The 21404-nt window shown below is 38.6% G+C and overlaps 3 protein-coding genes across 6 annotated transcripts in view; 2 read left to right on the top strand and 1 right to left on the bottom strand.

Annotated features, from left to right (window-relative positions):
* The window catches only part of nf2a (NF2, moesin-ezrin-radixin like (MERLIN) tumor suppressor a), a 31085-nt gene extending 27478 nt beyond the window's left edge, over positions 1 to 3607 (bottom strand). The window contains exons 1-4 of one of the 2 annotated variants that reach the window (XM_085179602.1): positions 3047 to 3607; positions 2875 to 2969; positions 1670 to 1795; positions 1435 to 1557 (exon numbers count right to left, since the gene is read on the bottom strand). In XM_085179602.1, coding sequence (XP_085035728.1) covers positions 1435 to 1557; positions 1670 to 1795; positions 2875 to 2964 — 339 coding nt within the window. In that variant the 5' untranslated portion in view covers positions 2965 to 2969; positions 3047 to 3607. Of the gene's footprint in view, positions 1 to 1434; positions 1558 to 1669; positions 1796 to 2874 lie in introns of both variants that reach the window. The other variant, XM_085179601.1, reaches the window with a different exon arrangement.
* Positions 3608 to 4696: 1089 nt separating this feature from the next.
* Positions 4697 to 14035, top strand: fbxo21 (F-box protein 21). Of its 2 annotated transcripts, none has more exons than XM_085179600.1 (12): positions 4697 to 4962; positions 5544 to 5679; positions 6056 to 6150; positions 6952 to 7073; positions 7724 to 7870; positions 8152 to 8288; positions 8396 to 8532; positions 9169 to 9348; positions 9633 to 9765; positions 10035 to 10225; positions 10362 to 10519; positions 12415 to 14035. In XM_085179600.1, the coding sequence occupies exons 1-12, from the start codon at positions 4739 to 4741 to the stop codon at positions 12654 to 12656; spliced, it is 1902 nt and encodes a 633-aa protein (XP_085035726.1). In that variant the 5' UTR covers positions 4697 to 4738; the 3' UTR covers positions 12657 to 14035. The 2 variants fall into 2 exon arrangements, with proteins under 2 accessions (XP_085035726.1, XP_085035725.1); XM_085179599.1 differs by having other exon boundaries at positions 4698 to 4962; positions 6041 to 6150.
* Positions 14036 to 14147: 112 nt separating this feature from the next.
* tesca (tescalcin a) lies at positions 14148 to 21382 on the top strand. Of its 2 annotated transcripts, XM_085179605.1 has the most exons (9): positions 14148 to 14374; positions 16277 to 16346; positions 16933 to 17013; positions 17688 to 17827; positions 18846 to 18907; positions 20275 to 20382; positions 20466 to 20513; positions 20596 to 20734; positions 20821 to 21382. In XM_085179605.1, the coding sequence occupies exons 1-8, from the start codon at positions 14314 to 14316 to the stop codon at positions 20686 to 20688; spliced, it is 663 nt and encodes a 220-aa protein (XP_085035731.1). In that variant the 5' UTR covers positions 14148 to 14313; the 3' UTR covers positions 20689 to 20734; positions 20821 to 21382. The 2 variants fall into 2 exon arrangements, with proteins under 2 accessions (XP_085035731.1, XP_085035730.1); XM_085179604.1 differs by having other exon boundaries at positions 20596 to 21382.
* The last annotated feature ends 22 nt before the right edge of the window (positions 21383 to 21404 follow it).

The raw sequence follows: 21404 nt of genomic DNA, 5'->3' as shown, positions 1-21404 counted from the left end.
CCCCTAATCATGGCAGGCACTCAGAGGTTGACGCTGGAATCTGGTTTACAAATGAGACAAAGTTGTTGCTAAGATTACAGGCTGAGGTGACAAAGATGTGCATGTGTCTGTTTGTGCGAGTGGTCTAAAGTATGTGATAAGTGTCTATGTGTGTTGTGTGTGTGTGTGTGTGTTTCTATACGGGTGGGTGACCATTTCTGATAAGGACTAATCCACCTGACATGCCTGTGACACTAAACAGAGAGCACCTCTTGACATTATAGGAATTAATGAGAGCAAAGTAATAGGAAGACAAGCGACGCAATTCACTACACATTTGTATTTATTTCCCCTTGTAGCTCTGCACCTCTTGTGCACTGCTGTTATTTCTTTGCTCTTGTCTTTTTTTAAGCAAGGTCTTCCCTTTGGAATAAATAAATTACTCCAACTCCCTTTATATGAATTAAGGACACAGAGAGACACTTTATATGCCTTAAGTAGATAAGTGCTCTACCCAAACACTGGAATGCACTGCAGTTGAAAGTCACGTTAAACTAGCACATTTGGCTAGATATGATGGGAGCGTTAGGGGAGATAAACATTCCATAGAGGATATGTTACTAATTGGGCCAATAACTGAGCCTTTAAAATCTAACTATTAATTGATAAACGTGGCCGGTGGCACTGGACGACAAGCGCACAGTTACAAATCCTATCTTGTGCGAGGGGAATGGTGTGTCAGGCTCTGCGGGAAATCCTAGAAGAGTATTAAAAGGATAGAAAGGATAGTGGTAATACGTTGTGCATTGATTCCAAGTGGCCGCACACAATCAGACCTAGAGAACAGAAAAAGTATATTACAGAGCCTTCTGCTCAAGAACCTAGGGGGGAAATATAGATTCAGAGGCCTTGTTGCCACTGGATTAGAAGAGTAAGAAAGTTACAGACAAAGCACATTAGCCAAAGGCATGGTGTGCAAGGGTGCAATGGATAATCTCTGTGTTGCAAAGTATTTTCAAAGCTTTAGGTGCAGGTTTGTTGGGGGGGGGGGGAGTTGTTTGTTTGTTTGTTTGTTTGTTTGTTTGTTTGTTTTTTTCAGAAAGTTCCTCCTCTGATGTTGTGTTGTTTTAAAGGCTCAAACATGCCCACACCTGCACTGGAAAATGTTTAGACTTCGCTCTTCCCTATTACCCAAGTAATAATCCAAAATCCACGGTTCTTCCAAGACAAGCATGTTGTGTAGCTAATATCCTGCAATAATTTTGACTTATAGAGCAGCTGAGATAACATAATGTCAGAGACAAGCAAAATCTCCATAGCAAACCCAGAGGCCAAAGAAAAATCAGTTAAAATCAAATATTTTAGTGTGCACTATATATGTCCTGACTTACACTGACAATGAGAGAACAAATGTCTAAATGTACAAAATGATGCACATAAACAGCGTATAGTTACTTGTAGAAAGAAGAGATGTTGTGTGATATCTTGCACTAGCTCCTCCTCTGCATTTTCAGGGTAAAACTTGGCCAGGAAGTGAAAGGTGATGGGTTCTTCTTTTGGCACCTCCTGATCTAGAACCTGCAACAACAAATAAACAACTTTTCTTTTTATTGTCATGACTCCTATATCTATATTAACAGCATTTACATAGCACATGGTTTTTTTTGAACAATGTAAGTGCAGCAGTCACCTTTTTGTCCATTTTAAGCCACGCAACTGTGTCCTTGATGTTATACCGGAGACCAAAGAACCATGTCTCTCTCAGTCCAAGAGTTCGGCACACCAAGTCAAAAAGGTCTTTTCCTTTCCACTTGACCTGTAACACAGAAAAAAAAATAGGAGGGAATTTTGCATTCATAATATCCTGCATCTTTGTTATCTAGTCATACTGGCATTTCTATTACAACACTGGGTTCCAAGCAGAGAATCATACATGTTCTCCTCATCCTGCTGAGTGCTAAGAGGGAGGCATATCAGACACACATATCCAATTTAGATTGGCTTTCATCTCTAGCCTCTGAGTTAACTTGGGTTGCAAGCTACTGTCAAGTGCTTCCAAGGCTGGCATGAAAAAATTCCCTAAGAACCGCAAAAGAATAGGATAAAAAACTCTCCATGCACAAGGAATGGCAACCTTGACCATGCAATACTTCTATGCAAGGCTGAAAGAACACTGTCTATATGACCAATACTTATTATGCGGTCGTTCTTCAACCCATAATTGATACAATCGTCATCCTAGCACAGAAAATAGAAACCTGTAACTCAGAAGACGCTGTTATGTGTAATTACTATCTCTAAAGTTTAGTGGGGTTCCTCCCTTGTAAAAATTTAAAAAGGCATGGTGTCTTCAAGTCATTTTGAAGCCTTTCAATTCTCACATATCCCCAAGTCATTTGATAAACCCAAAACACCACATAAAGGCTAAAATTACATTTTAAAAAGCAGCATAAATCTCTGGTAGCAGATAAACTTCAGCAAACCTTATAATGCACTGACTTTTGCCACCAACTATTTCCCTGATCACACTGGTGCAGAAGACACAGATAAACATATAACAGATGATTATCTGTTATATGTTTATATATAATATTATATATAAACTGTAGCTGATATCACCATAATATCAGCTACAGCTGTTCAGTTCATGGGTCACAGTTGACTGCTGCCATCTAGTGTCGAAAAGTGCTAATTGTTTATCTTAAAAAGGAATGGACACCTGTACCCATTCAGTTACTGTGTCCATTAGATTCTTATCAAGCATTAAGTGCAGTTGTAAATGCATTACAATGCATAGCAATTAGTAACTTGTAGTAGTGACCGCGTTGTGGCCACGGTCACTACAAATGTCGAAAAGTCTTGGCTCAAGCTGAATGGATTTAAGATTAGTCTCACCTCGCAGCTGAACTCCAGGTCCGACTCCATTGTGGAGATCCTGACGTTGAAGGTTTTCGCTTGTTTTCTCATCAGCGAGTTAAATCCCATTTTTGCTGCAAAGGCACTTGCCATGGCGAACAGTTCAAAAAAAACTAACAATTCAATTGTTCAAAGTCGCTTCTACACTTACCTACAAACTGAGTGCACGGTCAAGCCATTTTGATTAACTTTTTTAACTCTCTGGTTGAAACAGAAGACGAGTCATTCGGCATAGTTGAAAGATGAGCACAGCTGTGCATGTGACTTTCCAGACTTAGTATTTATCGTTCATCTATCGCTGGATGCTCAAACGAGAGTTACATGAGTTTTTAAGACTTTGACTGGCATGTTATTGCTCTATTGTTGTCCCGCAATTACGTATTTATGTTATTTTCCCCTTTAACTCCCAAAAAGAAAATTATCAATACATTCATCCCAGGCAGATAAATACAGCGTAGTGTCTTAGGCTTGCTATTAGTTAGCTAACTAAGGTTACATATAATATGAACCCTTAAGTGGCGACAACTTTAAATAGATCCGTAAGAAATACGATAATGTTCACATTTACGCGTCTCACCCAAATCATTCCGTCTGGAGACGTCAAAACACGCAACTTGTTACACATGAACTACGCTAAAAAGGAAGCGAAACACCAGCTAACCGCTGCTAACCACTTGTTAGCCATCTCATCCAATGATGCATTCGGGTACCGCCCAAAATGTTGTAATGACAATGTAGTACATAATAATGGCATTGACATAAAATGTCATTTTGTTTTATGGCAGAATGCTATTTATGGCTTAGCCATTATAAATGAATATTTGCATGCACTTTGCTTTCTTTCTATTCTGGTGATCAATAGAAATGTTGTTGTATTTTTGTGTCTCAGTTATGAGAAGCAGCTGCTTTAGTCTGTGAAATTGGATCATAATCTGAATATATTTGATTTTAAAGTACTGGGCAGTAAAATTAATTTATTGATTAACATTTAAATTAAAGAAAAACGATATCAGCTAATCTTGGGCATTTGAGCAGTGGATTCTTGAAGAACAAATGCATCTGTTCTAAATACAGGATCTCTTTCCTGGAAATCAACACCAGTAACCCACCAGTACCTCATGCAATAACTATCTACCATAAAACTCACAGAATATTATTATTAGTAGTAGTTGTAGTAGTAGTGGAAGAGAGCGTGGAGATGTGAGAAGATGGTACTACAAGATGATAGTAAGACCTGTTATGATGGATGGTTTGGAGACAGTGGACCAACAAATAGCCAGGAGGCTGAGTTAGAGGAGGCAGAGTTGACAATGGTAAGATTTGCAATGGGAATGATCATGGGCTGCATTAGAAATGACTACACCAAATGGTGTAGTCAATACACTAAGGGTGAAGAGTTTCGAGAATTTAGAGATGCTTGGTTGGCGGTGGCTTGGACTTTTGCAGAGGAGGGACAATGGATGTTATTATTTTAATTATTAATATATTAACAATTGTAACAAAAGAATTTCTCAAAGGGTAAAATGCTGTAGAATATATAAGTGAGACCCGTTAATTACATCTGACACTACTTGCCTATTAAACAAGACTTTCCTTTTCATACAAAAAAGAAACAAAAAAGTTTCCTTTTCATATTTTTGACTTGCCTGTAGTTTGTTTTGCAAAAAATAAAAATAAAACATAAATAAATAAAAATTAAATATATGCAGAATTTCCGGTGGTCATGAAGGCAGCACCGCTATTTATTTCCTCATGAGTGAACGTGGCTCCACCCTCGGCCCGGCCCCCTGCGCCATAAAGGGGCGGCGAAAAGGCAATGAGGTAATCGGGGTAAACAGTAAAGATGGCGACGCCTGTGGATGGAGAGGGACGGCCAAGTCTAAATGGGACTATTCCCGACCCCCAAACAAAAAAACTGACAGACCTGCCGACCGAGTTGCTCGAACACATCCTGTGCTTCCCTGTCCTCAAACATGTCGACATTTGTAACGTCTCCTGTTGCTGCAAGCGGCTACACGACGTTTGTCATGGAAGGGGGAAGGTCTGGGGACACCAGTATAAACTCAGGTGCTGTTTTTTTGTGGTACTCTATGCTGGCTTCTGGTAGCTTTTTGTGCTATCTATAGAAAGGAATCTGACTCTTTTGTTATTTATGCTTAGTTTAAAGCTATTAATCTCCAAATGTCTGCTCTGAGGTGGGTTCGTTTACTGCGAAACTCACAGGCAGCTGTCAGCCGTTGACATTGTGCTGATGCACCAAATTCATTATCACGCCATGCCGGTGGCTTCCCTCCTGCAACAACAATGAGGCTTTTAATTGTTTACAGCTTTTGCAAGTAGCGATTTATTCTCCACTACACCAAATGAATTCATCCACAATGAATTTGTATGACCTTGAATGTTAGCCTCTGATCTGCAGAAGAGTGAAGCTCTTGGCAAAAGCTAGTTACTGTAAGCCCTCCTCCTGAGTGCCTTAGCTGACAGCTTTGCTCTTTTTTTTTTAAGCAGAGCAAAAGACACCTCTTCAGCAAAATGATAAACAGTTCTAGAGACTAACATCTAATGCTTGAGGCACCAGGCAGTTAAATAATTCAGAATTTTTAGTTGTTTTTCTGTAATAAAAAAAATTACACTGCCTTCATTAACAGATGGCCAAGACTGCAGAGGTTTTATCGTCAGAATGAGTCCTGTGACTGGCTCAGAGAATACAAAACACGCCATAGAGTTGGGATACAAATACGAAGGACTGTGGAATCGATCTCAAAGAGATTCTTCACAGAAGTTGTGAGTAATCATTTTCATCAGTGTTGGGGGTTTTTTTCGTTATCTGTTTTAGTATTACGTGTGACTTCAATACCTTGTGATAGACTGGCAACACGTGGATCAGTAGCAGTTATACATATTTCACTTAAGATACAACATTTGATCTTGCCAAATTAAATGCATGTTTGTGAGAGATTACGTGGGATGCGTCTGAATTGTTTTATATTTCTTAACACATGCAAACTGTACAGGTTAGAAGTCTAGTATTTAGCATGGAAAACACAGATATAATGGTCTTTGTTTGGTTTTTCATGTGCACATATTTATGCAAGAAAACCTGAGCTTTCAGTGTTCCAAACTAATCTTGAGGTCTGTAACGCAGCCTTGCGTTGGTCAGGTGCTGGGAGACAGCTTTGCAGAAATTGAGTCACTTGGAATGCCTGAGCACTTCTGTGAAGATGAGCTGCTCTTCATACTCAACTCTGACAAGAGGTGAGAGCAGCATTGTGTTTATACTATAATCTCAGTACTTGAAATTCTTTGCTCTGTAGCTGTACACCCACTGACCTCTGTATTAGGTACACATGTTCAGTTGCTCATTAGCACAAGTGTCTAACAAGCCAATTACAGAAAATCAATGTATTTAGGCTTGTAATGATGACCTAATGCAGTTCATCAGCATCACAATGGGGAAGAACAGTAATTTAAGTGATTTTGAATGTAGCATGGTTGTTAGTGCCATACAGGCTGGTGTTAGTTAGCAGTTTCAGAAAATGCTGAACGCCCAACATCTCAACACGAAACTGGGATCCATCCTGCCTTGTATCAGCAGGTAAGGCTGGTGGTTGTAGTGTATTAGTGTGGCTGATATTTTCTTGCACACTTTTAGCCCTTTGAACATGACTGTGAGTTCACAGCACTCAAACGGCTTTCACAGTCACCAGATTTCAGTCTGATAGAGCACCTTTGGGATGTAGTGGACATTCAGCCAAATTAAATTCAGTGTGACGTTACCCTTTCCGAATGGTCCAAAATCAGAGGAATATGATCAGCACCTTCTTGAATCTATGCCAGGAATAATAAAGGGAGGTCTGAAGGCAAACAGGCGTCCAACCTGTACTAGCAAGGTGTACCTAACAAAGTGGCTGGTGAGTGTACGGTTTGCAGTCACAAATGGGTTTGGGTGTTGATCATGTTAATCCTCTCTAAGACCTCTGTGATTATGATAGCTTTTGTTTTGTTGTATGTGCTCTCCTTTGATCTACCATCTCTCCATTCTCGACTCAACATTAGGAAAAGCCTGACCCTGAAGTACTATGCAAAGAAAATCCTTTACTTCCTGAGACAGCAAAACATCCTGAAGAGTCTGAAGAATTTCCTGGAGCAGCCCACAGAGCAGCAGTCAGCTCTAGAAGGTGAGGCATCTGTCCCAATAATACAAAATTATTATACATTTATGTAGACTTATAAATCTCTATTATTACAATGTGTTAATAATTTATAGCTACTAATTTTGCTACTAATTATAACATTATACTGTGCTTAACAAATTATTAGTCATAAAAACAACAACAACTACGAAAAAAAAACAAATATTTTAGAAATCTGTCAAAACCTTTTTTTAAAACTAAAAATTTCTACTCAAATTTCAGCCGGCAAACTTCTGAGTTCTGAGAAGTCGGACATTGATCCATGACAACATTCAACCATTAAAATGTATTTTTCTGTTCAGAAATGCAAGTAAATGCCTGTAATTTGGCATCTTGAGAAAAAATAATGTGAGTTACTATTTTTCTCCCACCTTTTTTTCAAAACAAATAACAGTAACTTTGAAAATTCATAGATAGCAATCATTTTATTTTGGCATAAAAAGATACAATTTTGATTGACGAGCTTGTGCAAACTGGTGAATTACCCATTACAGAATCCTAGAAAAAACGAGTTTAGGCCACTGTGGTGGTGGTCTAATAAATTTGTTATGCACAATATATTGAAATAACAGTGCATTTAAACTTTCCGCCTTTTCCTTATATAATTCCCATGGTTCCTTTTTTTTCCTCCTTAGGTGCTGTACTAGTTGATCAGTATTGTAACCCACTGGCTGATGTTACACTTGACAGCATATCAGCCCAGCTGGATGAAATCACAGAGAAAGTCAAGAAGATGCTGAGAATCAAGAACCCATCTCACCCCAGCCTGCGTATTGCCCAAGGTCAGCTTTCAAGTCTCACAGAACTTGAAAAGAACATTTGCTTTCTTTTCTTTTCTTTTCTGTTCTTTTCTTGTCTTTTTCCCCCTTTATTAAGTTTCTCCAAACATTTATCATCAGTTGATGCCTAAAGTCTGAAGGCTTGGGCTTTCCATTTCTAGTGCATTCTAAAAAAGTCAATATGAGCAAATCTGTTTGACAAAGGTGACACAGCTGCACAAAATCCATAACCTTCACTTTAATGCAAAGTTTGGTTGATGTTTTATTTCTTGTGTGTATTGCAGGTAACTGTTCTGTTGTAGAGGACTTTGAGCTCCAGAGACAGGTCATTTGTGCCCTTAACTCTGTCCTGTATGAGCAGCTTCAATACAAAGGCAATGAGTGTGACTACTACAACCCCCTCAACTCTTATATCCACCAGGTAGACTTTCCAGAAGTCCTGTATCTTCAAGGTGTCAAGCTTTTGAATCATTTTCAAATTATTCTCTTTGTGGAATATTTTCACTTATCTTCTTGGTAATTGTGCAGGTGCTACTACGTCGTACAGGCATTCCCATAAGCCTCTCTGTTCTCTACATGACATTGGCCCAGAGGCTGGGTGTTCAGCTGGAACCCGTCAACTTTCCCAATCACTTCCTGCTGCGCTGGTGCCAGAAACCGACAGGGTACAGCTTTCATTTTTAAAAAAAAATTCAGATCCAGTTACTGACTGAAATTTAAGCTGTCATGCACAAAGTTTATGGAAGGGAAAGCATGGAGGAGAGGAATAAATAATCAAGATCAAAGCATCCATTTTCAGGGTTTATGCACACATAAATCAGTAAATCAACACCCATCAGCATTCATCAGCATCAGCTTTAGGAAGTGGGAGTTTACAGTTTGTGATGTTCATTTATTTTTTTTATTTTTCATTTGATTTAAGCTACCACAGACAGTCATTTGCCATTGATTTCCCTTGCTGAGATTACCTGTAATAAACACAAATGATAAACAGCGATGGCTGCATAGCAGAGGTATGAAATGCAGCTACAGGAGTTAGAACAACCATTCCTAATGGGATTTTGGAGAATGTTAAATGTATGCCAGTGTGTTTTAACAGACACATAGGAACATGTGTAAACACATTTCTGCGCCTTACTCAGAGATAAGGACAAGCAACTTCCTTTAACATTCTTAAAACTCCTAAGCTAATTAACATTTATGTTTTATAAAATTATACAAAGCTAAAGCTGGTGGCAAAGTGTGTGTTTAATGTGAAATGCGTATTTCTATGACATTAATGGAATTTCTTTTTCCTGCAGGACTGAGGATATCTATGACTTTGTCTACATTGATGCCTTTGGAAAAGGCAAGCAGCTGACAGCAAAGGAGTGCGAGTACCTCATCGGCCACCAGGTTACAGCAGATTACTACAGTGCCATAAGCACCACAGAGGTGCTGCTTAGGATGGTGGGAAACCTGCTTAACATCGGCAAGAGAGGGTAAGGGAAATTGAACACCTGACTCTACAATCGCTACAATCACTTAGAGATAAATGAAGGGCGGATCAGTGGATGAGTAAACAAAGAGGCTAATCAAGAATGTTGCTCTAAATTCCTGCTTAATTGTATCTTTTTTTCTTATGATCTGACAAAATAATTATGGCATTAAACAGTCTCAAAGCAAAATAAATGATTAAAATGGATTTGATGGCTGTCAGATGAATAAATTAATAGCTTCTCTTTACTATTTTGTTTCTATTTTTTCTTTTTTTCCCCCTTGTCAGTGAGGGCAATGAAAAATCCTACCAGCTACTCCGAGACTCTCTGGACCTCTACCTCACAATCAACCCAGATAATGTGCAGTATTTGCTGCTGCAGGCACGCCTCTACTTCCACCTGGGAATCTGGCCAGAAAAGGTCAGAATAGCCAACTGTCTGTTAAAAAGAAGTCTGATTTTTAGACTACTGAAAGTAGTTTTTGTAGTGTTACTATACTGGTATTGTTTTCCTCATTCTCTACCTAAATTAAGTGTTAAATATTATAAAATATAAAACAATTAACATTGTACTGCTCTTGCACAATAGTTTAATATGTAACATAATGTGCAGCTGCATAGGACAGCTATTCTCAGAGGTCATACACCTGACATAAACACATTGTGGATTGACTTTTATCCTTTTCCCAGGTGCTTGACATCCTGCAGCATATTCAGGCACTGGATCCCTCCCAGCACGGAGCGGTGGGTTACTTGGTGCAACATACGCTGGAGCACATCCAGCACAAGAAACACCCTGTGACACCCGAGGTGAAGAGGCGTAGTGCTCCAGAACACCTGGAAGTCCAGTATTCAGTCGGCCTTATTATGAAACACAAGCGGTAGGTCACACTGTAATGTCATTCGCCATGCATCATACATGACAAAACCTAAAATCCGTTCTGATCTTTCTCTCTGATCATACGCTGTATATTTGATCACCTGAGCATTTTGGCTCTTTTCCACCTGTTTTATCAGGTCTGGGTATAACTGTGTGATCTATGGATGGGACCCTAAATGTACAATGAGTCCAGAGTGGATCTCCACCATGAGGGTCCATCAGCTGTCCAATGGGGCTAATCAGCCTTTCTACAATGTACTCGTGCAGGACGGGACTTGCCGCTATGCAGCACAAGGTATGAATCATATACAATAGTGTGGTGATGGTAACTATTAACATCCCCTGTGTACAGGTTGTGTGATTGAAAACAAAAATGTGTAAATAATGTATATACTTGGTAGAGGTGGGAATCACCATACATCCCACGATACGGTATTATCACAATACTTAACGCACGATACGATATTATTGCAATTTTTTAAAATATTTTGCGATATTCAGATTCTGTACATAATGGTAAACTTTATCAATATTAATTGTATCTAATAACAAAGTCTCACACTCAGTCTTTCTCTCATTTCAGTCAGTTATATTGTTGACAAACTGAACGGTTTGTATTACAGTCTAGTCCAACTTAACTGAACGCAACCATCTGCTTCAATTATAGCTATTCTGAACTATGCAATTTATGAAAACTATGCAGCCCATTCAGCAACTGAAGACTTTGAAAGTAAATTAAAACAAAACATAATTTTACATTAAATAAAAAAGTTTTAAACTTAATTAAAATAAAACATGTCTTAAATTAAAATAAGTAAACTGTAATGTTTATTACTGCCAAAAAAAAAGTTAAACACATTTGGACAGTGAAGGAATGTCAGGATTCTTGCTCAGAAAAAGGATCAGCATGCTCTGAAGTCAGAGCATGTTCCAGTCCACGAAAACTTTTTTTGTAACAAAATATCGATTTCTGCTGTCCCTGTATCGATACATTATTAGCAAACAAAATATCACAATACTACACAGTATCGATTTTTTTCCCCCACCCCTAATACTTGGTAAATTCCTTCACCTTCAAGGTGGCATATAGCTGTTTGTTTGGTTTTGTTGGCACTTATAATACACATTAATGGACAGAGTCTGATCAGTGCTCTGCGTATGGCTTATTTACTGAGTAAAAAACACACAACAGTGGCAGTACAGATTGAAAGTTTGTAGTTTTACTAACTTGGGGTATGTGGGTCTGCTCTGACTTTGAGTGGGAGTTCCAAGTTAAAGGGGCATTCCACAAAAACAATCAGACTGGGAACGCTGAATTTCCAACTTCAGACTTGTTTAAGAATGCAGCATTAGCCAGTCTCTGTGTACTGCTCTGGTGCTTATTCCACTTTCCAGAACTGAACAGGACTTTAAGCTGTGATGTGAAAATAAATTGAATTTGAAATTATCTTGATGAACTTAATTTTTCTTTACACAATTTTGACATATTATTTTGTAATTGTCGTCTGTGCAGTGCCACAGTGGATTTTAAAATCAATCAATCAGATGTGATTCGTGCCCTTTCAGCTTCAATTTATGAGGTTTAACAAGTATTGCATTATTAAATACCCCTTTTTTTTTTTCTTTTTTTTTTTGTACATAGATGCCCATTTTCAGAGGCTCAAAAGTAATTACTCCAATTACTAACATTCAGTTTCATGGCCAGACAAGGTCAGTTCCCCCAATATTGCATAAGAAATTCAGCAGATAAAGGATTTGGGGCTAATTTTAAGTGTTAAACTTGCATTTGTTAGCTGTTCACTGGCACTCTGAAGAGGCCGATAAGGATGTAGAGGCCATCGTTGGGCTAAAAGGACAGATTACACCGTGCCAGAGAACCTCTAGAGCAGCCTGCAAAGTTCTGGGAAAAAATGGATACAATGTTGATGACATTCTTTGACATTCATACCAGAATGATGGGAAGGGAAAAGCATGGAGAGGGGAAAGAACAGCTCATGATCCAAAGCATACCACATCAGTCGTCAAACATGTATGGCTGCCAGTAAAAATGGGTCACTAGTATTTATTGAATACTGACAGCTGTGGTTTACAGAAGTAAAATTACAAAAACATAAGTCCTTGTTCAAATACTTATGGACATGTTACATATACTCAGTCCCACCTGAAGTATGTTTTTCCTTTGTTCTCCAGAGAACCTGGAGCCTCACTCAGCCCCCCTGGAGATTGGCCACCCAGAGGTGGGTCGCTACTTCTCCGAGTTTGCTGACACCTACTATGTTGCCAATGAAGAACTGCAGACACGATACCCAGAGGACATGGATGAAACCTTGTGTACAGTCCGGGAGTTCTATCACAGACTGACACCCAGTGCTGGGAACCAAGAAGAAGCTCCTACCACAGACCAAAACAACCAACAAGCCATGTCTATGTAGCAAGCAGCGCTGTCTAGCACTCTGCCAACCCAGGCTAACCGCTTACAGGTCACAATTAACTTAGCTGGTGCTTTGTTGTCAAAACCAGAGGGGTATACTATGAAGGAAATTCAAGAAAGCCAGGCTTTTGTTGCCTTAGCTGGCGTAACAGACCCTAAAATCCCAGTTGGAGATGATCGGTACCATGACGGTAGTTGTCAGCGTTCTCTATTAAGCTTTCTGCTTCAAACTCTGTGTGTGCTCACATAAAAGAGGGGAGTTTCACATGACATGAAAATCTTCTTGCATATAAAATGACCCATATGAATGCTACCCTTTCCAATCAGAGACATTATATGATGTATGATTATAAAAGGTGATTAAAATCTATAAGGAAATTTGAAAAATATAACAGTAAAATGCAATACTGTTTACTCACCAGATCAAAGTGAAATCAATTTGACTGAATAGGTATAAAAAAAGTATAAAAGAAATTATACATTTTCAATATCACCAAATTAATACATTCACCTTCCTGTGACAATGCAAAGAACCTTTATTCAGTCACTTTAGCAATGTGTGAAAACCTGGCGCTTCCAGATGATTTTCAGACTAAAAACCAGAACATAACCAGCTCCTGACCAGGTTACGAGAACACTACAAGTTACCATGGTGATTTAGCCAGTTAAGACGACCACTTTCATGACACAGAATACTTTATACTGGAAGTAGCTTGCTAAGCCATTGAAATTGCTTCGTAGTAGACCCCTCTAGCTGTGTGGAACAGAGAGTTTTTGCTTTGATACATCTGTCCTAATACCCGTGTATTTGTTGTAAAATCAAGGTTCAAATTGTCAGACAATGATGTATGATACTCATTTAGCAGGGACGTATTTTTCACAACCCAAATACCTTCAGAGAGCCAAGTTGGAAAATTAATCAAAACCAGAATAATTTAACTTTAGAAACCACTAGATTTAAAGTAAACAGTTAAGCGGACAAGTAAATATCAGAATGAGTGTCCACGTGCTGCAAATCCCCATTGTCTGAAACCAAGGAATGCTCTTTTACCCACAACTCCACACATCCAGCACTAGTCTTAAAACCATTTACCCTAAATCCCCAGTACATTGACAGGCAGAGGACTAACTTTGTACATTGACTTTTGCTTTTATTTCTCCGTATTTTAATGGTGACGCTCACTTATGAAAGTCTAACTTTCACATTTCTAGTATTTTTTTCCTGTATATTTACAAGTGAAATAAGTAGGATGCCATGGCTCATCAGTCTTTAATGAAAAAAAAACAAAAATAAGTGGAACCAATAAGGACACAAACTACTTGAAGCAGAAATGACTGAGTTTTGAGGAGACAAAAAGAATAAAGCGTTCCAGGTTGTAATACTTGCTTTCTGACTTATTTCTCCCCCTAAGTGTATTCATTGTTTTCTAGTTCACAACACATCACTAACTACATCTGCGCTAATGAGAAACATGAAGCAGCAGGTGGTTTATCCGCACACTGTGTGGATTTAGGACCTTGAGGACGCCAGACGTTCCCAGGACGCCAGAAGCAAACTACACTTCTAGTGTGTTGCAGAGGGAAGCGGGTTAATATTGCAACACCACAGAAAAGTTCAAACAAAGTATGCGCTCTGACGGAGCGGTGAAGCAGCAAGGATGGGAGCTTCGCAGACGCGCCCCGAGCACAACTACGACGATCTGACTGACAAAAGTGGATGTAAGTAGGAAGATTCTCGTTTGATGCCGTGCACCGTGCTGTTTGAGTTAAGTGCTTCACTTGCATCGTGGAAAGGCTGGTAGCTGTGATACGCGTCGTCGAGGAAACGAATGGAGACTAGTGATTAACAATTGGTTGATAGCCGTGCCGACCTGTTTTTCTAGTGTGCCGGCTGATATTAAGACCGCTTAATGGTGATGAGGTCAATAAAAAGGAAATACAAATGTGTGAAAACTACTGGAATTAAATGGAACCATGTTGCGCTCCTTATTACGCACGTAATCGGGGCTACAAGTTGCCCAACGTAATTTCCCCCAACTGTTTAATTCTGAGTTAATAACATATCTTAAAGAGGTCTAAATGGTGCATGGCAAAAGTAGGTCAATTTCGGTTTAAGGCGGAAAGAGGAATAACCACATTTTGTTCCAATGTTTTTCAAACGCCTATTTTTAAATTAAAAACCTAATTTCAACGGGAAGACAAGAGTGGTTGATTGCTTACACGGAGTAGCTGTCAAAGAAATGAGACGGTCCCAACTTTGTGTAAATGGGCTCGACATGTGACACATGCTGTGACAGGTGTAGTATTTACGTACTTAATATGCAAAAGAGGATCTTGACTAACAGACGCAAGTTTAAAATCAGGTCTATTGTTCAGTGCGATTGTATACATTGTTGACACACTGAGGCACTCAACACTTTACCGTCTGTATGTGGAAGAGTGAAATAAGTTAAAAGAAGACACTACGGAAGTAAGTAGAGTTTTGTTTTTTCGTCTTCTTTTTAAAGGGCGAGTCTCCAAGTAGCGACATGCCAGTCTGATAAACGGGGATTAGATTTGAATCAACTTTATGGCTTTTGTATGTTTGAGACTTTGAACCATTTTATTGCCTTCATTTCTTCAAGGTGCGTCTCTCTCTGGGCTCAGCTGGAGAGCTTTCTGGACTTGAGTTCTGCGCAGTTTGATGAATTGATATGTTTCATTGCACCCACAAGTGTGTGTGCTTTTTGTTGAGCACAATACCACAGATTCTTCTTTTGTTGTTGTTGTTATCAGCTCCGGAGAAGACATCGCGAACGCTTCCATCCAGTGTAGATGTCAGTGAAACTGTTGGGAAGACAACGTTGGAGAAACGTGGACATTTTATTTGTACTGTATAATCTGCAGATTCTGACAGAAATCTGCAACTATCCTTTGAAGCACCGCTCCTCTAAAACAGCAATAAGGATAATTATTAGGTTATCTACATTATTATGTAAATAACAAAATAACTTAAAGCAAAAATTGGGAAACGTAAAGTCCGAAGTCTTTATATTAAGGGCCATCAGTCAAACAATACTGTTTGCTCTGGGTCTAAACAGAGCGCGTTGTGTGTAACGTCTTCTTTTGCGCATGCGTGCCGCTTTGAGCGTTCACACTAGAGAGCGTTTGCTGTCGCATTTTATTTGTAGTGTGAACAAGCAGACAAAAAAAATTGGATTTGATCAAAAAATCGGAATTGAGCATTAAGACCTGCAGTGTGAACGTAGCCTTGTTGTTTCTAAAAGTATTCATTTACATGCTCTTGGGAAACGGGGGAAAGGTCACAATAAACAGGGGTGTTGTCCACAATGAAGAAATTCCAAACCAGTTTGATAAGGCACCAGGTAGAACTAGAAAATCATGCTTAAGGCTTCTGTTATGTGTTTGTAGACCTAAAAAAATGAGTGCTGATTTAAGTAACCACGAGAAATTGCATAAAGGTGTTCAGTTTGTTTGCACTGCCATTGGACTGATAGCAAAGCAGCACCCATACAATTTGAATTAAAAAAAAAAACAAAGTTAAGTGAATGTATAATTATAGGTATTACTGTAAAAATCTTCACAAATACATTCACATTGTTGATGTGTGCTTCTTTACAGTTTCACAGGAGCAGATCAAAAATCTTTACCAGAGATTCCAGCAGCTGAGTGGAAATCATGAAAAAATAAGGTAACATGTCTTGTTACATGGGGGTCAGCTGGCAAGTGGTTTTAATGGAAACACCTGGGCTTTCTTTGGCTGATATAGTAGTATGGCAGTTCAGACTCACAATGGAGACGTTGCAGTTGCTGCTAAAAGATGAAATACTGTATGTTCAGGCTGAGGAACTGTGAGGATTTCTGGCTTTTCCAGCACAGACTAAAACAAGTAATGTAATGGTGATACAGACACACACCAAAAGAGAGACATTAGGCAAATATAACATGCAGATAATGATGCATTAGTAATACAGAGCAAACACTTACTGTGCAAACACACCACTTCATATATGCCACATGATCGCAGTGGCCGGGTTTTGGTTCCTTATTTTGAAAAAGAAAGGGGGAACAAATGTTTGTCCTGGTAGGTTGGACAGATAACACTATTCACACTCATTACCACCCTCTAATGTTATTTAAATTTGTCCAAAACAAACAAACAATCTGACTGTGTAGTAGACTGGAGTATAGTGAACAACAGGTGACTTGAGTTGACAGGTTGCGATTTGGTGCCACATGAATAAAACTGAATTACACCTTATCCTGTCCCACTGCAGCCGAGATGACCTGGAGCGCATACCGGCCCTGAACAACAACCCAATCAGAAAGCAAATTATTACTGCATTCTTTGATAAAAGGTGAGTACAATCAAATTACACCATATTCTCTCTGTTACCCGTATGGTTAATGTCAAGGTCACTGAACTCTTTAATCAGAATCAGTTGTTTACTGTCGACTTCTGTGTGTTTTGGCTGATGAAAACAGTAGGCTGAGGAGAACCTAATATGTGGAAGTAACTGTTATTGTTGGGTTCAGCCTTCAGCTAAAAGAACATCCATACACTTTGTGAACACACATTATCCACCTGTTCACATGAAGCAGCAGCTTTGAAATTGAGGGTTTTGTTGCTATTACAAGACAGTTGTTGGCATTTTTAATCACTGTGTCATGCTTTGGAGGGTGGAAAGCAGCAGAACAAACCACAATGAACTGCATAATAAACAAGCTGTCTGTAAATGCATGTGGCTTCTGCTCACAAGCAAACAACTCTTGTGACAAACTGAATAAAAAAAAAAAGTTTTATTTCCCCACAATATGGATATATTTTCATCCATTGTATCAAAATGAATATTTTAGGATTATCATTATTTATAGTTATTATTTTTTAACCAGAAGAGGCAGGAAAATGCAGAAATTGCATTGGTTAAAACAAGCCTAAGCACAATTGTACGTTCCAGACTTTTAAAAAGTAACATTGACTCAGGTTAACTTGATGATACCTATACATTGGTTTGTTTTGATTGTGATACAGGAACCAGCATCAGAATGATGTTGGCTCCCTTGACGAGATTGGCTTTGAGCAGTTCCTCATGGTCATGTCCCACTTCCGCCCTGTGAATTCAACAGCGACAGAAGAAGAGAAGGCGACTGTAAGAAAACAAAAGCTTCGCTGTAAGTATCAGGGTTTTTTTTTTTTTTTTCCCACTGCTGTCTTCACTTCTCTTTTTGTGTATCTCAAGTTTAAATTTAAAAAAAAAAGTGTGCCATGCTTCTGGATAAGACTGTGTGGTGATGCTTACACATAAATGACAACTGAATTCTTCACTGCTTGTCCAGTACTATATTGAAAGCCACAAAGGTATTTATGACCAGACTGGGAATGTTGCCCAGGACAGCCACACAATGTCAAATGTCACAAGTATAAAGGTATGATTTGTCCTATTATAGAAGAGTGAGACATATGACATTCAAATAAATGCTGACCTGAAATCTGTGGGAGAGCCTTGGACCCAAAACATGGTTGAAGTACAGTTTAAAGGGAAAGAAGGCTTTTTAAAACCTGTTTTGTTTTTTTTGTTTTTTTTTTGTTTTTGTTTTTTTTTAATCCTTCTAAGCAGTTGTTGTCAGATTTGAATAATGAGTCTACGCATGTAGTTATGCCCCTGTAACCGCTCAAATTAATTGAGATATAATTGAGGGGTGTGTGTGTGGGTGTGTGTGTGTGTGTGTGTGTGTAACAACTGAATTCTTCAGTTGTCATTTATGTGTAAGCATCACCACACAGTCTATATATAACAGTCAGTTACTTGACATAAAAAGAAAGGAATGCTTTCGGGGTTCACCTGTTGTGTCCGAATATTTACTTCCCATGTTTTATTTATTTAAACTTTGGGCAACTTTAAGTTAGCATAGCCTTCCTACTGTCACGGTGATACATTTGTAAAACGGAGACAATGCGACATTAAATCTCAGATCAGCAAAATAGTCAAAATGTCTGGTTATTAGCAGGGAGTAGTTTATGGCTGTTACTAGTAAATTTGTTATGGGGCTACAGTAAATAGTTATAGTACTGTTATTCCAGTATCTTCTTAAGCATACGTCTAATTGCTTCTTCCTCAACTTTCTCTGTGAAATCCTGTGACTTGATGAAAATCTGAAACCATTTTTCCTTTGTTTGTGTGTTTTATAGTCCTGTTCAACATGCACGACACAGACAATGATGGCATTATTACTCTGGATGAGTACAGGACGGTAAGAGAAATGAACCATGCACACACTAGCATACACAATAGCTGCTGATAAGAAGCCTTAAGTAAAAATTCCAACACAGGAACATTTAAACGGAGGACATAACATAACAAACTGAATTATTGTAAACATTAAAGTCACTTTAATTACTTTAATATAGCTGAAATTATTTATAGAGCATTTTTTTTTTTAAAAAAAAAGACATTCATCACAGGAGAAAACAATGTTACACAAACCTTTTTATCACAGTGGTGTAATGTTCAAAGTTCACCTGTGGGTTCAAAATAAGGCAGGTAAAGAAAAATACTCTATTTAATCAACAATTACATTATCTGTCCTGTCAGTTATGTTGACTGATTTTGTGAACAGTCGACTATTGTGTCACTTTGAATTGTGGGACAGCGTTATCTATTTACCTATTATAAAGGATGAAGTAATCAAGGGAGATTGTAAATGAAGCACTGTAGCACCTTTTTTAATAGTTTATTAATTTAACTAGTGCTTACTATGGCTATGATGTAGCTCCTTGCGTGTAAGAAAATCTAAAGGGCTGGCTTTCACCAGAACTTACAAATGCATTTTTCCTCAGCAGTCCTGATATAGTACGTAAGTGCCCTTGAGGAACTTTTGTTAATTATTTGTGTTGACATTTTTTTTCAGGGATTAAGATAACCAGACTAGGTCATATACTCTACTGAAACCCACCTGGCCCTTGTTTTAAACACTAGGCAGCATTATAAAACAATGCCACATGCACATAACGTGTATGTACTTTAAGTATTTTGTATTAAAAGGCTGGACTGTGGAAATGTTGATAACTCAATGTACATCTCAGGTTTAAAAGCAGAAATCTCCTTGAAATTATATTTAAGACGACTCATCTGCTAATGTTGCAAAAGATTTAAAATGCCATGCACTGAAAGACTGACTGAACCAGTCTGTACACACCCGAATGGCCTCAAACAGCATTATCAGCCAAAGCACATAAAGACATATAACATACAGTATTCTTCAGCCATCTTCAGCGTTAATTTTCGTGTGAAAATAACATGGTAGGCACCTGCTGTGACACATACGCGATGAACTGTAAACCAACTGCAGAACAAGTTAGAGTTTAATAGCTCAAAAGACTGTTCATACTTGCAAAGAATTAACCCAGATGCTAAGTTGGGTTAAAGCAAGATTTACAGATAACGTTTTATCTCAAAGACTGTTAATATAAATCCATGTGGATTTTTGGGCACTTAATCGAAGCGAGCTGATTGGCTGCGAATACCATTCTTAAAATATAAGAGCTGAGTTTCTTACCTCTCGCTGTATTTGGAAATCATCGTGTGGAGTCGACTTTTAATGTTCTGTTCACATCCAAGGTGGTAGAGGAGCTGCTGTCTCAAAGCGGAGCCATTGAGACCGAGGTTGCCAGGTCGATAGCAGATGCTGCCATGCTGGAGGTGGCAAGCACAAATGTGCCCCACATGGTGAGAGAACCCACCAAAGCTGAACTGTTACAAGAAATTTGCACATGTGCAGCGAAGTAACACAGTCACTGGTCTCATTCCAGGCCCCGGATGATTTCTATGAAGGAATCACATTTGAGCATTTTGAACAGGTTTGCACTTACCTTATATATGCAGATATATCTATATATTAGATTTAGATGGATAAATATTTTCAATGTTTTCTGCCCACAGATTTTAAAAGGCATTGAAATGGAGTCCAGGATGTCCATTCGCTTTTTGGACATGAACACAGCAACAATGCGTTGTGGGAAATTAAGCTCTTGATTGGGTTGTTGTAAGGAAATGTTTATGTTGCTGCTGTTTTAGCACAGTGTCACCAGTCCTAAAAAGGAATGAAGCCAGCCACTTCTGACATAAAAAAAATATATAAAGACAAACAAATATATTTTTGAACAGGAAAAAATACTAAATAAATGTAACACACTGCTATAAGTTCATTTTCATGCCAGTTTTAAAGACTGCATGTCACTTGTGCCTTTCTAGAGTTCTTCAATTAAGCTTTAAGAATTCAGTTTTTATGTTTTATTATCTGAAAAATAGCTAGTATGAACGAATGCAGTGAGGTTTATATTTAGGCTTTGGTCACAACACACACCAGTCTCTTAGCACTACAACTATTCTACAAGCTCCACTGCAGCCAGCAGGTAATGTGAGGGCTTCTTTATACTAGAGAGAATCTTCACTTGAGCTTAACTCAGTGGCTACTGTGGCATTCATGGGTCAACTGTTATGGCATCCAAAGCGAGACGCTGCAGGCACACACCATTTCCTCTGTAGCTCCAGAATAGCTCTTTTTGCTGTGTTCCTCTGTGTAACCAACCACTACTGATGTACTGTAGAAAAATGCACTATTTTTGATTACTTGATTACTTATATGGGAGAGTGTACTTTCTCTAAGGTGAAATCGACAGCCCTTTCAATTAATTCTATTAATAAACAAAATAAATGTGAAGAAAAATGCTTGTGTACATTTTTTTTAA

The sequence above is a fragment of the Neolamprologus multifasciatus genome, chromosome 12, assembly GCF_963576455.1.
Source record: "Neolamprologus multifasciatus chromosome 12, fNeoMul1.2, whole genome shotgun sequence".
NCBI lineage: Eukaryota > Metazoa > Chordata > Actinopteri > Cichliformes > Cichlidae > Neolamprologus > Neolamprologus multifasciatus.
The sequence above is the reverse complement of the archived record's forward strand: the minus strand, read 5'-3'. Positions and strand labels throughout refer to the sequence as shown.

Coding starts and splice junctions, on each gene's coding strand:
- fbxo21 (XM_085179599.1), top strand. CDS start 4,739: ATGGCGACGCCTGTGGATGGAGAGGGACGGCCAAGTCTAAATGGGACT. Junction 10,226..10,361: donor CTTATTATGAAACACAAGCG/GTAGGTCACACT, acceptor CTGTTTTATCAG/GTCTGGGTATAACTGTGTGA. Junction 10,520..12,414: donor TTGCCGCTATGCAGCACAAG/GTATGAATCATA, acceptor TTTGTTCTCCAG/AGAACCTGGAGCCTCACTCA.
- tesca (XM_085179605.1), top strand. CDS start 14,314: ATGGGAGCTTCGCAGACGCGCCCCGAGCACAACTACGACGATCTGACT. Junction 17,014..17,687: donor ACTGCATTCTTTGATAAAAG/GTGAGTACAATC, acceptor ATTGTGATACAG/GAACCAGCATCAGAATGATG. Junction 18,908..20,274: donor CTCTGGATGAGTACAGGACG/GTAAGAGAAATG, acceptor TTCACATCCAAG/GTGGTAGAGGAGCTGCTGTC.